Genomic DNA, 9431 nt, shown 5'->3' on the forward strand with positions numbered 1-9431 from the left:
GGTATCTCACATCATGAAAAATATAGGCTACCACCAGTGATTGTCCACCATGACTGACTGACAATCTGAATATTTTCATTAGCCCATTAACATGGCCGGGCAGCCCTGTATGGCAGCAAAGCAATGACAAAGCATAACTTTTATTGACCTAATAAAGTTCAAGACAGCATTAATTATGAATCTATTCATTCATAATTCAATCTATAACAGCTGATGGCTGACTGGTCTGACTCTGCACTCTGTGTGACTAGGTGAGAGTCAGGGCAGCTGTTGTAGCCTGCACCATGAGGGACAGGCTTCTCTTATAGAAAAGAGGATGTGACTCAAACATGTGTTAAAGCGAATGTGCGTATTATGGCTGTATAATTACACATAATTTGTTTGAATGTGTCAAAAAGACCTGTTTCTCTTCTGACAGACTTCTCTTCTGAAAGAATGTTTCCTTACTTTGTCGTAGAGAATAGGAATGTGACTCAAAAATGTGTTTAAGCGAATGTGTGAATGTGTGGCTTTATAACTCCACATAGGATGATTTGTCTGAATGTGTCAAAAAGACATGAATACTACTCCTATAGATTCATACCCAAGATAAGAGGAAGTTCTAAACTTGATCAAAAAACAATTTTATTGGCATCCAGGTGGTGGGACAAGAAATGCAAGAAATGTAAGTGGTGCCAACATGGAAAAGGACTTCAAGATCCCTCTTCTTTTGTTGACCAATTGTTCTCACACAAGTGCAGTTCATAACACAATGTTTTGCTGGAGCGTGAACAACATCCATATTTAATTAACTGTATGAAGTTTAATTTAACGACCATTAAAAAGCACAGAGTTTTCATGTTAGGCTACTGCAAATGTGTCTCCTGCAACACAACTGTTTACATGAGTAAAACCAAATTAATTAACTGGATCCTTTGATCCTTTCTACAATAAAACTTGTCGGTTTGTCTTATTGAATGCTGCACTCTGCTGGTGCTGGCATGCCATGCTTAGTACCATTATGGAAAAATGGTAGGAGTGGAAATATCTTATTGGTCTAATGTAAGTCATATGTTGAGTGGAAAAGTCCCCATGCAAAATCTTCCCTGATGCTTGCTTGGGTTGCCCTGTTATGATAACAAATCAGTACAATGATACGTCCAATTATAGGCCACATCATCCTGCAGACAGAAGAAGAATACGAAGAAGAATACAAGTAGGACTTTATGGGATGAAAGTTTGGCCTATTGTCTGGGCAGGTAGGCCAAAAGGTTTGGGGTCCATTTATTCTGGGAATAGAAACATGACCCATAACCACGCCTTGAGCCTGCACACCCCTGCTAATGAGCCAATCAGAAACGCTGTTCAGTTGCCAGACAGAGTGAGCTGAAGCGGCCTCCAAAGGCAGCCATCTTCAGTGATGATGGAAGGACACAAATAAATAGTTCCTCCGCAACATTATACATTAATGTGAGATTTTGCGTTGTCTTAGCATAATCAATAGGTTTGATTTGTACAAGTTCCTTTAGGCAACCACCGTTTAATTACTGCCACATAGTTCACCGGCAATACCACACTCAACATGGCGACACATCTCAGCCATCTGGTTTGCTTTACGCGATGACGTAGGTACCTGTTTAGACGTTCGCCCTCTCTGCTCTGTCAACCTGAGAGGCAAAGTGAAGCTAGGACACGGAATTATTGTACGACTAAACACAGGTAAATGTTCCTTCCTGTTACAGTTATCATCACATTTCCAGTATTTTCCAAAGCCAGTGCTCATATACGGCATCGTTATAGTCGTTCGGAATTTATCTACAGTTCACACCCAAGTTACTAGCTAATGCGAGCAGGCTAACGTTACTTAACGCTAAATAGCATAGCTAGCCTATCTTGCCAACAAACCAGTACCAGTTGGTTCTTTTCGCACAGGTATGCTTGTCTGACAGGTCGCCTCATACTAGACAATGAACAGGTCAACAAAGCAGAGCAGTGAGAGTGAAGCCACTGCAAGAAGAGTCACTTTTTGATAGCTGCTGTAGTTGTAATTCGAGAAATGAGGGAATGTGAAACTTCGTGTCATTGCATCTACTGTATATGGTTGAATGTTTATTGCGCTCGCCTCAAGTTTTCCTATTTCTTATGCATCTTCTAGAATAATCTCCGTCATGGCATTGAGAGGCGCTGTGTGCCGACTCCTGGTCAACCCTCAGAGATGTGCCATCATCTCAGCTTCCAGAGCACAGGGAACTGCAGCACCTGCTAGATGGGGTAATCACTATTACATGCTACCCATTACAGACAACGTTGTCTAGCTGTAAACTACAAGCAATGTAGGCAAAAGGATTTTGTAACAGAACATACATATATTTTTTTTAAAGGATATGCTTGTGAAGTTGGTGCCAACAATCTGTTTCCCCTCTACATTACAGTCAGTATAGTTGGAAGTATGAGGGCTTGTTTCCCTACTTTCAGATGAAGCCATTTGCTGCCATTCATTCTTGTACAGTATGAAAAATAACTAACCCAGACTTGAAAATTGCCTGGGATGGATGATCCATCACAGTAAATGCAAAGCCTTAATTTGGTTTTGTTACAGTTTCTGTTTTATTATTTCATTGTGCCTGAGTTGAGTGTTTTCATATCTATGCAGGCTTTACATTATGATCTGCTTACTGTTAATCAACTGACACCCACAGGAAGAAATGAAAGTCTCTTTGTCTTTGTTAGCCTGGAGAGCAGTTCATTTCAAGCTACTAATAATAATAATGAAAAATCTAATTGTATATGCATTGCAAAATGATTGGGGAAATGTAAACTACACATAGATAGATAGTAAATGAGCTGTAAGTCTAAATGATACCAGTATTCTTCTTTAACTATTTTAGATTTCAGGGGAGAAAGTGAGATTAAGTAGGGTTTTATCTCTGTATCATCCGTTTTATTAAACTTTAACAAGTTATTGTTGATCACAATGGGAATCTTTACACTTAATAATACATACATAATAATATAATACTGTGCACTTTTGTATTAACTGATAATATGTGGGTTGTATTTCCACAGATGCAGAGAAGACTGAGCAGAAGCCCAAAGCACGTAGGTGTTAATATAGGCTACTAACTTATGAAATTGCCCTCTCAAGTGACATTTTGAAACTGAAGCACACACTGAAACATATTAACTGTGGTTTGATGGCTTCAGAACTGCTATTATAATAACTGTCTGACAGCCAAGGTCCAGTTCAACTGGCGTGATGCCCTGGAGCTGGAGGGCCAGCTGACTGAGGAGGAGATTATGATCAGAGACTCCTTCCGCACCTACTGCCAGGAGAAACTCATGCCCCGCATCCTGATGGCAAACAGAAACGAAGGTGAGCCAGAGTGAGACTCCTGTTCATCCCCCTACATGCATGATCTAGGCTTTATGGATGCTATGGGTGCTACATGTTACCTTCACAGGCATACTCCCCAGTCCAGGCTGCAGCAACATTTATTCACCACTTTGCTGGCTTGTTCATATACACACAAGTAGTAGTAATGGAATGTCAATGGTGAAACTTTGACACATCTGACAGCTCGTTGTGTCAATTTCTGTCAGTGTTCCACAGAGAGATTGTGTCAGAGATGGGAGAGCTGGGTGTCCTGGGCCCAACCATCAAAGGTGAGTCTGAGCTAAACTGAACCATTTTACTGTCTTTTACAGCCATGCCCCTATTTAACAAGTGCACTGCTAACTGTCTAGGATGGACTTTGGTCATCTGCACACTGTAGGCCAAAGGGTTGTTTGTTTTTGAGAAATCTCTGACTGTGTGTGTACCATGCCAAAATCATTTAAACATAAACCTGATGATATTTTACTTGATTAACTTTTCACATACTGCGTTTGCTGACACTCATGATAACTTTGCTCCCTTTGTCTGATATAAAGGTTATGGCTGTGCTGGGACGAGCTATGTGGCCTACGGTCTGATTGCCAGAGAAGTAGAGAGAGTGGATAGCGGCTACCGCTCTGTCATGAGTGTGCAGTCCTCACTGGTCATGCACCCCATCAATGCCTATGGCACCGAGGAGCAGAAACAGAAATACCTCCCCAGACTGGGTAAGAAGAAAAGAGGGGAGAAACAACTTAAATTTATACATGCCATTGAGACAGCATTTTTTTATCCACTCATAATTACCATGAATGTATACAGAGCATTTTTAGTACTTCCTTACACTTGGGGGCACAGTGATGATTTTAGTAGAGCTTTTATCGGATACTAATACCTTAACTGTATTTACCCAATGATTACCAACTGAGATCTTTGTTTAAACGTGATTGATTTATCCCAGCATTATGATCACTTTCTTAATCCCCTGTCACTCCCAGCTCGTGGGGAGATTCTGGGTTGCTTCGGCTTGACGGAGCCAAACCACGGCAGTGACCCCGGCGGTATGGAAACCAAAGCCAAGTACAATCCATCCAGTCGCACCTACACTCTCACCGGCTCAAAGACCTGGTGAGTAGATTGAGTTGAATTCTTGAAGTAGTGTGTGTAATAAATGATAATTGAAATGGTTTCTGTGAAAGGCCTTATTGAGAAGCACCTAACTGGAATTGAAATTTTACTCTACTTTGACAGCCAAGATATGCATAACATTCCTCAGCAGCAATAGAGACAGTTGGCATTCGTACCGGGTTTACACTTTGTGGATTTACTTATTACATTACCTTGAATAAAGGACTCTCTTTTGCTTTCTGATAGAGGAGAGGCAATGTGATATATCTTGTATTACCAATTTTATAGTTCCCTATAAATACCTAGTGGTTTGTATTACAAACACACTCCAGACTTTGATGACTGTTTTAATAACAATACCTGACTATACGTTTTTCAAACCTTGAAAGCTTGACATCTGAGAAAGGACACAATATTATGAATTAAGTTATTTATTATGCATCACTGCGAGAGCAGAAATGTGTGTATGTGTGTGTGCGTGTGCTCAGATTACCTTTATCCCAGGAGGACTATTTCAAGGCAGGGTCAAGCGGCGTTAAAGAATGTAAACAAATTCTTGGGAACAGTGTGACCTGTCAGGTACAGGAGATTAACACTGAGAGTTTATGTTGTAGTTCAGTCCAGTGCCAGCATGCCTGTAAATGTTTTTGAACCAGAATAATTAACTGAATAATGGTGAAATGGTTACATTGGTTGCCGGTAAATTAACAAGCATATATTCATAATGTTTGGACATCTCTGGTGTTTGTGTCAGGCTTATTGACTCCCATTCATTCTGACTGATTCTGGTCACACATAGAGAATGAATTCAGTGTAAAGGACATTCAGGGTTCATGACAACCACAGACAAAACTATTTTAGTGTAATTACCTTGCTTTTATCTCATTAATTATGTCATCTTACAATTTTGAGTAGCATTTCTACTTTCAAGGTCAAGGTTTTTGTTGTTTCCCATGACACCATATGACTTGTAAACAACATGCCACTGTTTAAGCCTTAGTTGTCCACATGGTGGAGCAGTTAAACTATCAAACTCCCTGAGATGTTGTCATTTGTCTAGTGTCTGTATTTATGGCCATTATTACTGAGGGACTGTCTAGGCAGGCATGTTTTATTGAACAACTGGGAATTGTAAAACCAAAAAATCCACCATACTGTATTGTGACAGTTCATTGTCATGTTCTTTATTCTTTGTATAACTAGACAGGCCTGCCATTGTACCATTGACACAATGGCCTCTCCCTAACATTTGATTCCTTTTCCACTGCCACCTTCAGGATCACCAACTCCCCAGTAGCGGACGTCGCCGTCGTCTGGGCCAAATGTGAGGACGGGAAGGTCCGCGGCTTCATCTTGGAGCGCGGCATGAAGGGCCTCTCCACACCCAAGATCGAGGGAAAGTTCTCCCTGAGGGCGTCCGCCACCGGTATGATCATCATGGACGAGGTGGAGGTTCCTGAGGAAAACCTGCTGCCTAAAGTCTCTGGCCTAGGGGTGAGTTGAGTAAAGTCTAACTCAGTGGTTATGGTACGCAGAGTAGGATACAGTTGCTATTATGTAGTTTTATGTGAAATTACGCAGTGTGATTCAGGTGTTCGATGGAATTAAACACTTTGGAATCAGTACTGCACACAGGAGTAATTGCTCTTCTGTCTCTGGTTGCAGGGTCCTTTTGGCTGCTTGAACAATGCCCGCTACGGTATTGCATGGGGCGCTCTGGGTGCTGCAGAGTTCTGCTTCCACGCTGCTCGTCAGTACACACTAGACAGGTGGGAAGTCCGGAGCCCAGGAATGGCCCTTAGATTATTTCTGTGCTATTCGTGTATCATACAAGAGTGTTGCATCATTGCTTTGTATCCAGTATCAGAGTAATTTCATTGTGATGATTTGGAATTGGATGAAAACTCAATTTAGAGTCTGTCTGGGCACAGGCCTTTTTTATTAACATTTTAGACACCTGATCTGCTTTGCTTAGTGGGCTCAAGGAATTGAGTACCTCAAGATTTTATTTGGTACATTAGATTGTAGTTCTACTGTTAATTTACTGAAATGGGCATTTGTTCAACAGAAAGCACACATTTTTGGTTAGATAATGTGATTTCTTAAATGTTCCGAATACAGTTAATGTTATAGTGATTTGAATTATTTGTTGATAAACATGAAAATAAAATGATTATCTTGTTCTCTAACCCAGAATCCAGTTTGGTGTGCCACTGGCCAGGAATCAGCTGATGCAGAAGAAAATGGCCGACATGCTGACGGAGATCACTATTGGCCTACAGTCCTGTCTGCAGCTGGGGAGACTCATCGATGAGAAGAAGTAAATACAGCAGGAACACCTAACTTGAAGTGTATTAGATGGGTCTATAGATGGAATTAACACTGTTCTCTTATTTTGTGCCCTTACATCAAAGTGTGTATAGGGGCATTTGGCCCACAGGGTGGTGACACACAATCTCTTACATTGTGGCCACAGACAGACATCCAGTGTCTCATTTGCTGTCTGCCTGTGCTTCTCAACAGAGCCGCCCCAGAGATGATCTCCATGCTGAAGAGGAACAGCTGTGGTAAAGCCCTGGACATCGCCAGGCAGGCCAGAGACATGCTGGGAGGAAACGGCATCGCTGACGAGTACCACATCATCCGCCACGTCATGAACCTGGAGGCTGTCAACACGTACGAAGGTGAGGCTGGAGGGAGGAGCGACGCTGTTCTGTCTGGGCATGTTTAAGCTCGGTGTAAGCACAGAAACTGAAAGGGGAAGGGGAGTTTTTATCATTTATTTTCGATACATGGGGTAAAAAAGGTTAGATGAATTACTGACAGTTTGCTTGTGTGCATTATGAAGCTGGATTTGGAGTGTTGTATTTGTTTTCACCAGCAGGCGTCAGCATTGTAATGAGTGTAACCGATCAGATTATATTAAAAGAAGGCAGTTTCTGGTTGGAACAACTGCAACTATATACATTAATAGATTTCATTTTTTAACTAAATTGCATCACAGCTGATGAATTTCTGAAGGAATATTATAGTCCCAACCAGTGCCCACCTGCACATGTATTGTACCTATTCATCCAGAGTCATACTGTGTATCTCCTCCTCCAGGTACCCATGATATCCACGCCCTGATCCTGGGCAGAGCCATCACTGGATTGCAGTCCTTCACTGTGGGAAAATAAATCTGGCCTCTTTACCGCTGTTCCTGCTTTTGGCAGATAGCCAACTAACAGGAACCTCCTGTCAAAAAAATGTCAATCTCCTGTCAACTCTGTAATAAGGCACAGGCAGTTTTCAGATTACTTTGATGGATTGTCATCTGTATAATCAAAGTGTTTTTTTTTCTCTCTCTTAAGTTTGTAGAATATATATTTGAGAGCTTTATTTTGAGAGAAATGAGTCAGATTTTCAAAAGTAAGTCTGTCACTGAACTTGTGGACTCTTCTGGAGTGTAATTATTCAAAGGTAGTTTTTTCAACTTTAAAGAGGGCTATTTTTCTACTCAGTCATCATACCGTAGCAGTAATTTATTTTCAGTTCCCAATTTCCCAGTGTATAGTGGGAGTTAAATTTGTTGAATAGAATTTTGTGGTCATTCACCATAGTGACAGTAAGTATGAACAGTTTTGAATGAGGTCAAGATCCATGGGTATGTTTGAGGTTGTAGAATTGTGGGGTTACTGATTTGCTGCAATTACTCATGCAAGCAAAGTGAAGTCATACAGCACTACCGTAATACTGTAATTATAGAGCAACAGAACCTAAATGGCCCCTGACTTGTTTCAAATTGCCTGTGAAGCTTTTTTTATTTTCTCTAATTATACTGTTTTCATTTGATAATTGGTAAAACGTAATCTTACTTTGCTGACCCCTCAATTAAGTATACCATGGTGAATGCTGTTTGCACTTTACTGACTCTATCCCTCAGATGTCATCATTTTGCATGGTTTGTCAAAGGTCAATGTTGTTGATCAGAGCTTTTAATAAAAACAGCTTATTTAAGTACTCGAGTTGTCTGTAGAGGAATAAGGTGTAAGTTGAGCCTGTGGGTAAGATGAGCCACCCCTTGTTTTTATGTAACATGTGTATATCATGTGTTCATCGATTTAGTAAGAATAATTTCCCTGAAAGTGTGATGAAGGAGAGCATGAAAGTGGTGAGTCAAAAACGTGATTTTTGCTATGTCAAGTGATTTCATCATGGTAAAGAAGTCACGATTCTTCCATTTAAATGGCAGTAGACACATTTGAGGCTTAATTATATATTAGTTAATGGCTGTCTAAGGTACAATATAAGGTCATAAACTTAGCGTATCTGTGGGCCTGAGTTGCTGTGGGAAGCAGTTTCATCAAAATGGTGGTTGTAGGGTAAAATGTGCTGCCAGCTCCAGGGCAACTCAACTTACCCCAAACTAATTATACACACACACACACATACACACACACACACACAATTGCAATGTTGGGTTCAAAAGTTATGTTGACCCAAGTTGTGTATTGTTACATGTTGAAATTAAGTGTTGTCTGTTGAAGTCACACACACACGCCACACAAACAGGTTGACAGTTGTGTTGAACCAAGTTGTGCATAATTCTCTTGAAAATAAGAGAAATTATAACGTTATGTTATAATTTCTTGTTATGCTTGTTTTTTGTTTCTTTTATCATACACTGTACCAATACCATGATGTCCTTAATATTACCTCTCTAACACCAGTTGTCAATATTTTTTTTCTCATCAAAATACAATGCTTTGTCAATTGCCGTGTGGTCGTTTGGTGAGGATTTTACTATTAATCCTCATCTCTCTCTAGTGCAGTTTGACCTTTGCTACTCATATTAACTGTAGGCATAATCATGAGTGTTCAATAAAGAAGATGGGAATCAAGGCTTTAGTTACTAAAAATATCATAAAAGCTGACTTTACTGTCAATGTGTTATGTAATATTGAGAAAA

At 40.4% G+C, this 9431-nt stretch overlaps 1 protein-coding gene across 1 annotated transcript; it reads left to right on the forward strand.

Annotated features, from left to right (window-relative positions):
* Nucleotides 1-1632: 1632 nt before the first annotated feature.
* Nucleotides 1633-9188, forward strand: LOC139657064 (glutaryl-CoA dehydrogenase, mitochondrial-like). Its single transcript, XM_071534763.1, has 12 exons — nt 1633-1698; nt 2135-2250; nt 3046-3078; nt 3212-3352; nt 3580-3642; nt 3910-4080; nt 4351-4480; nt 5758-5974; nt 6146-6249; nt 6675-6800; nt 7004-7164; nt 7586-9188. The coding sequence occupies exons 2-12, from the start codon at nt 2148-2150 to the stop codon at nt 7657-7659; spliced, it is 1323 nt and encodes a 440-aa protein (XP_071390864.1). The 5' UTR covers nt 1633-1698; nt 2135-2147; the 3' UTR covers nt 7660-9188.
* Nucleotides 9189-9431: the final 243 nt, after the last annotated feature.

Source organism: Centroberyx affinis, unplaced genomic scaffold (assembly GCF_046629955.1).
Source record: "Centroberyx affinis isolate AG114_WGS23_722 - 3 ecotype Tasmania unplaced genomic scaffold, CSIRO-AGI_Caff_v1 ptg002616l_1, whole genome shotgun sequence".
NCBI classification, from domain to species: Eukaryota; Metazoa; Chordata; class Actinopteri; order Beryciformes; family Berycidae; genus Centroberyx; species Centroberyx affinis.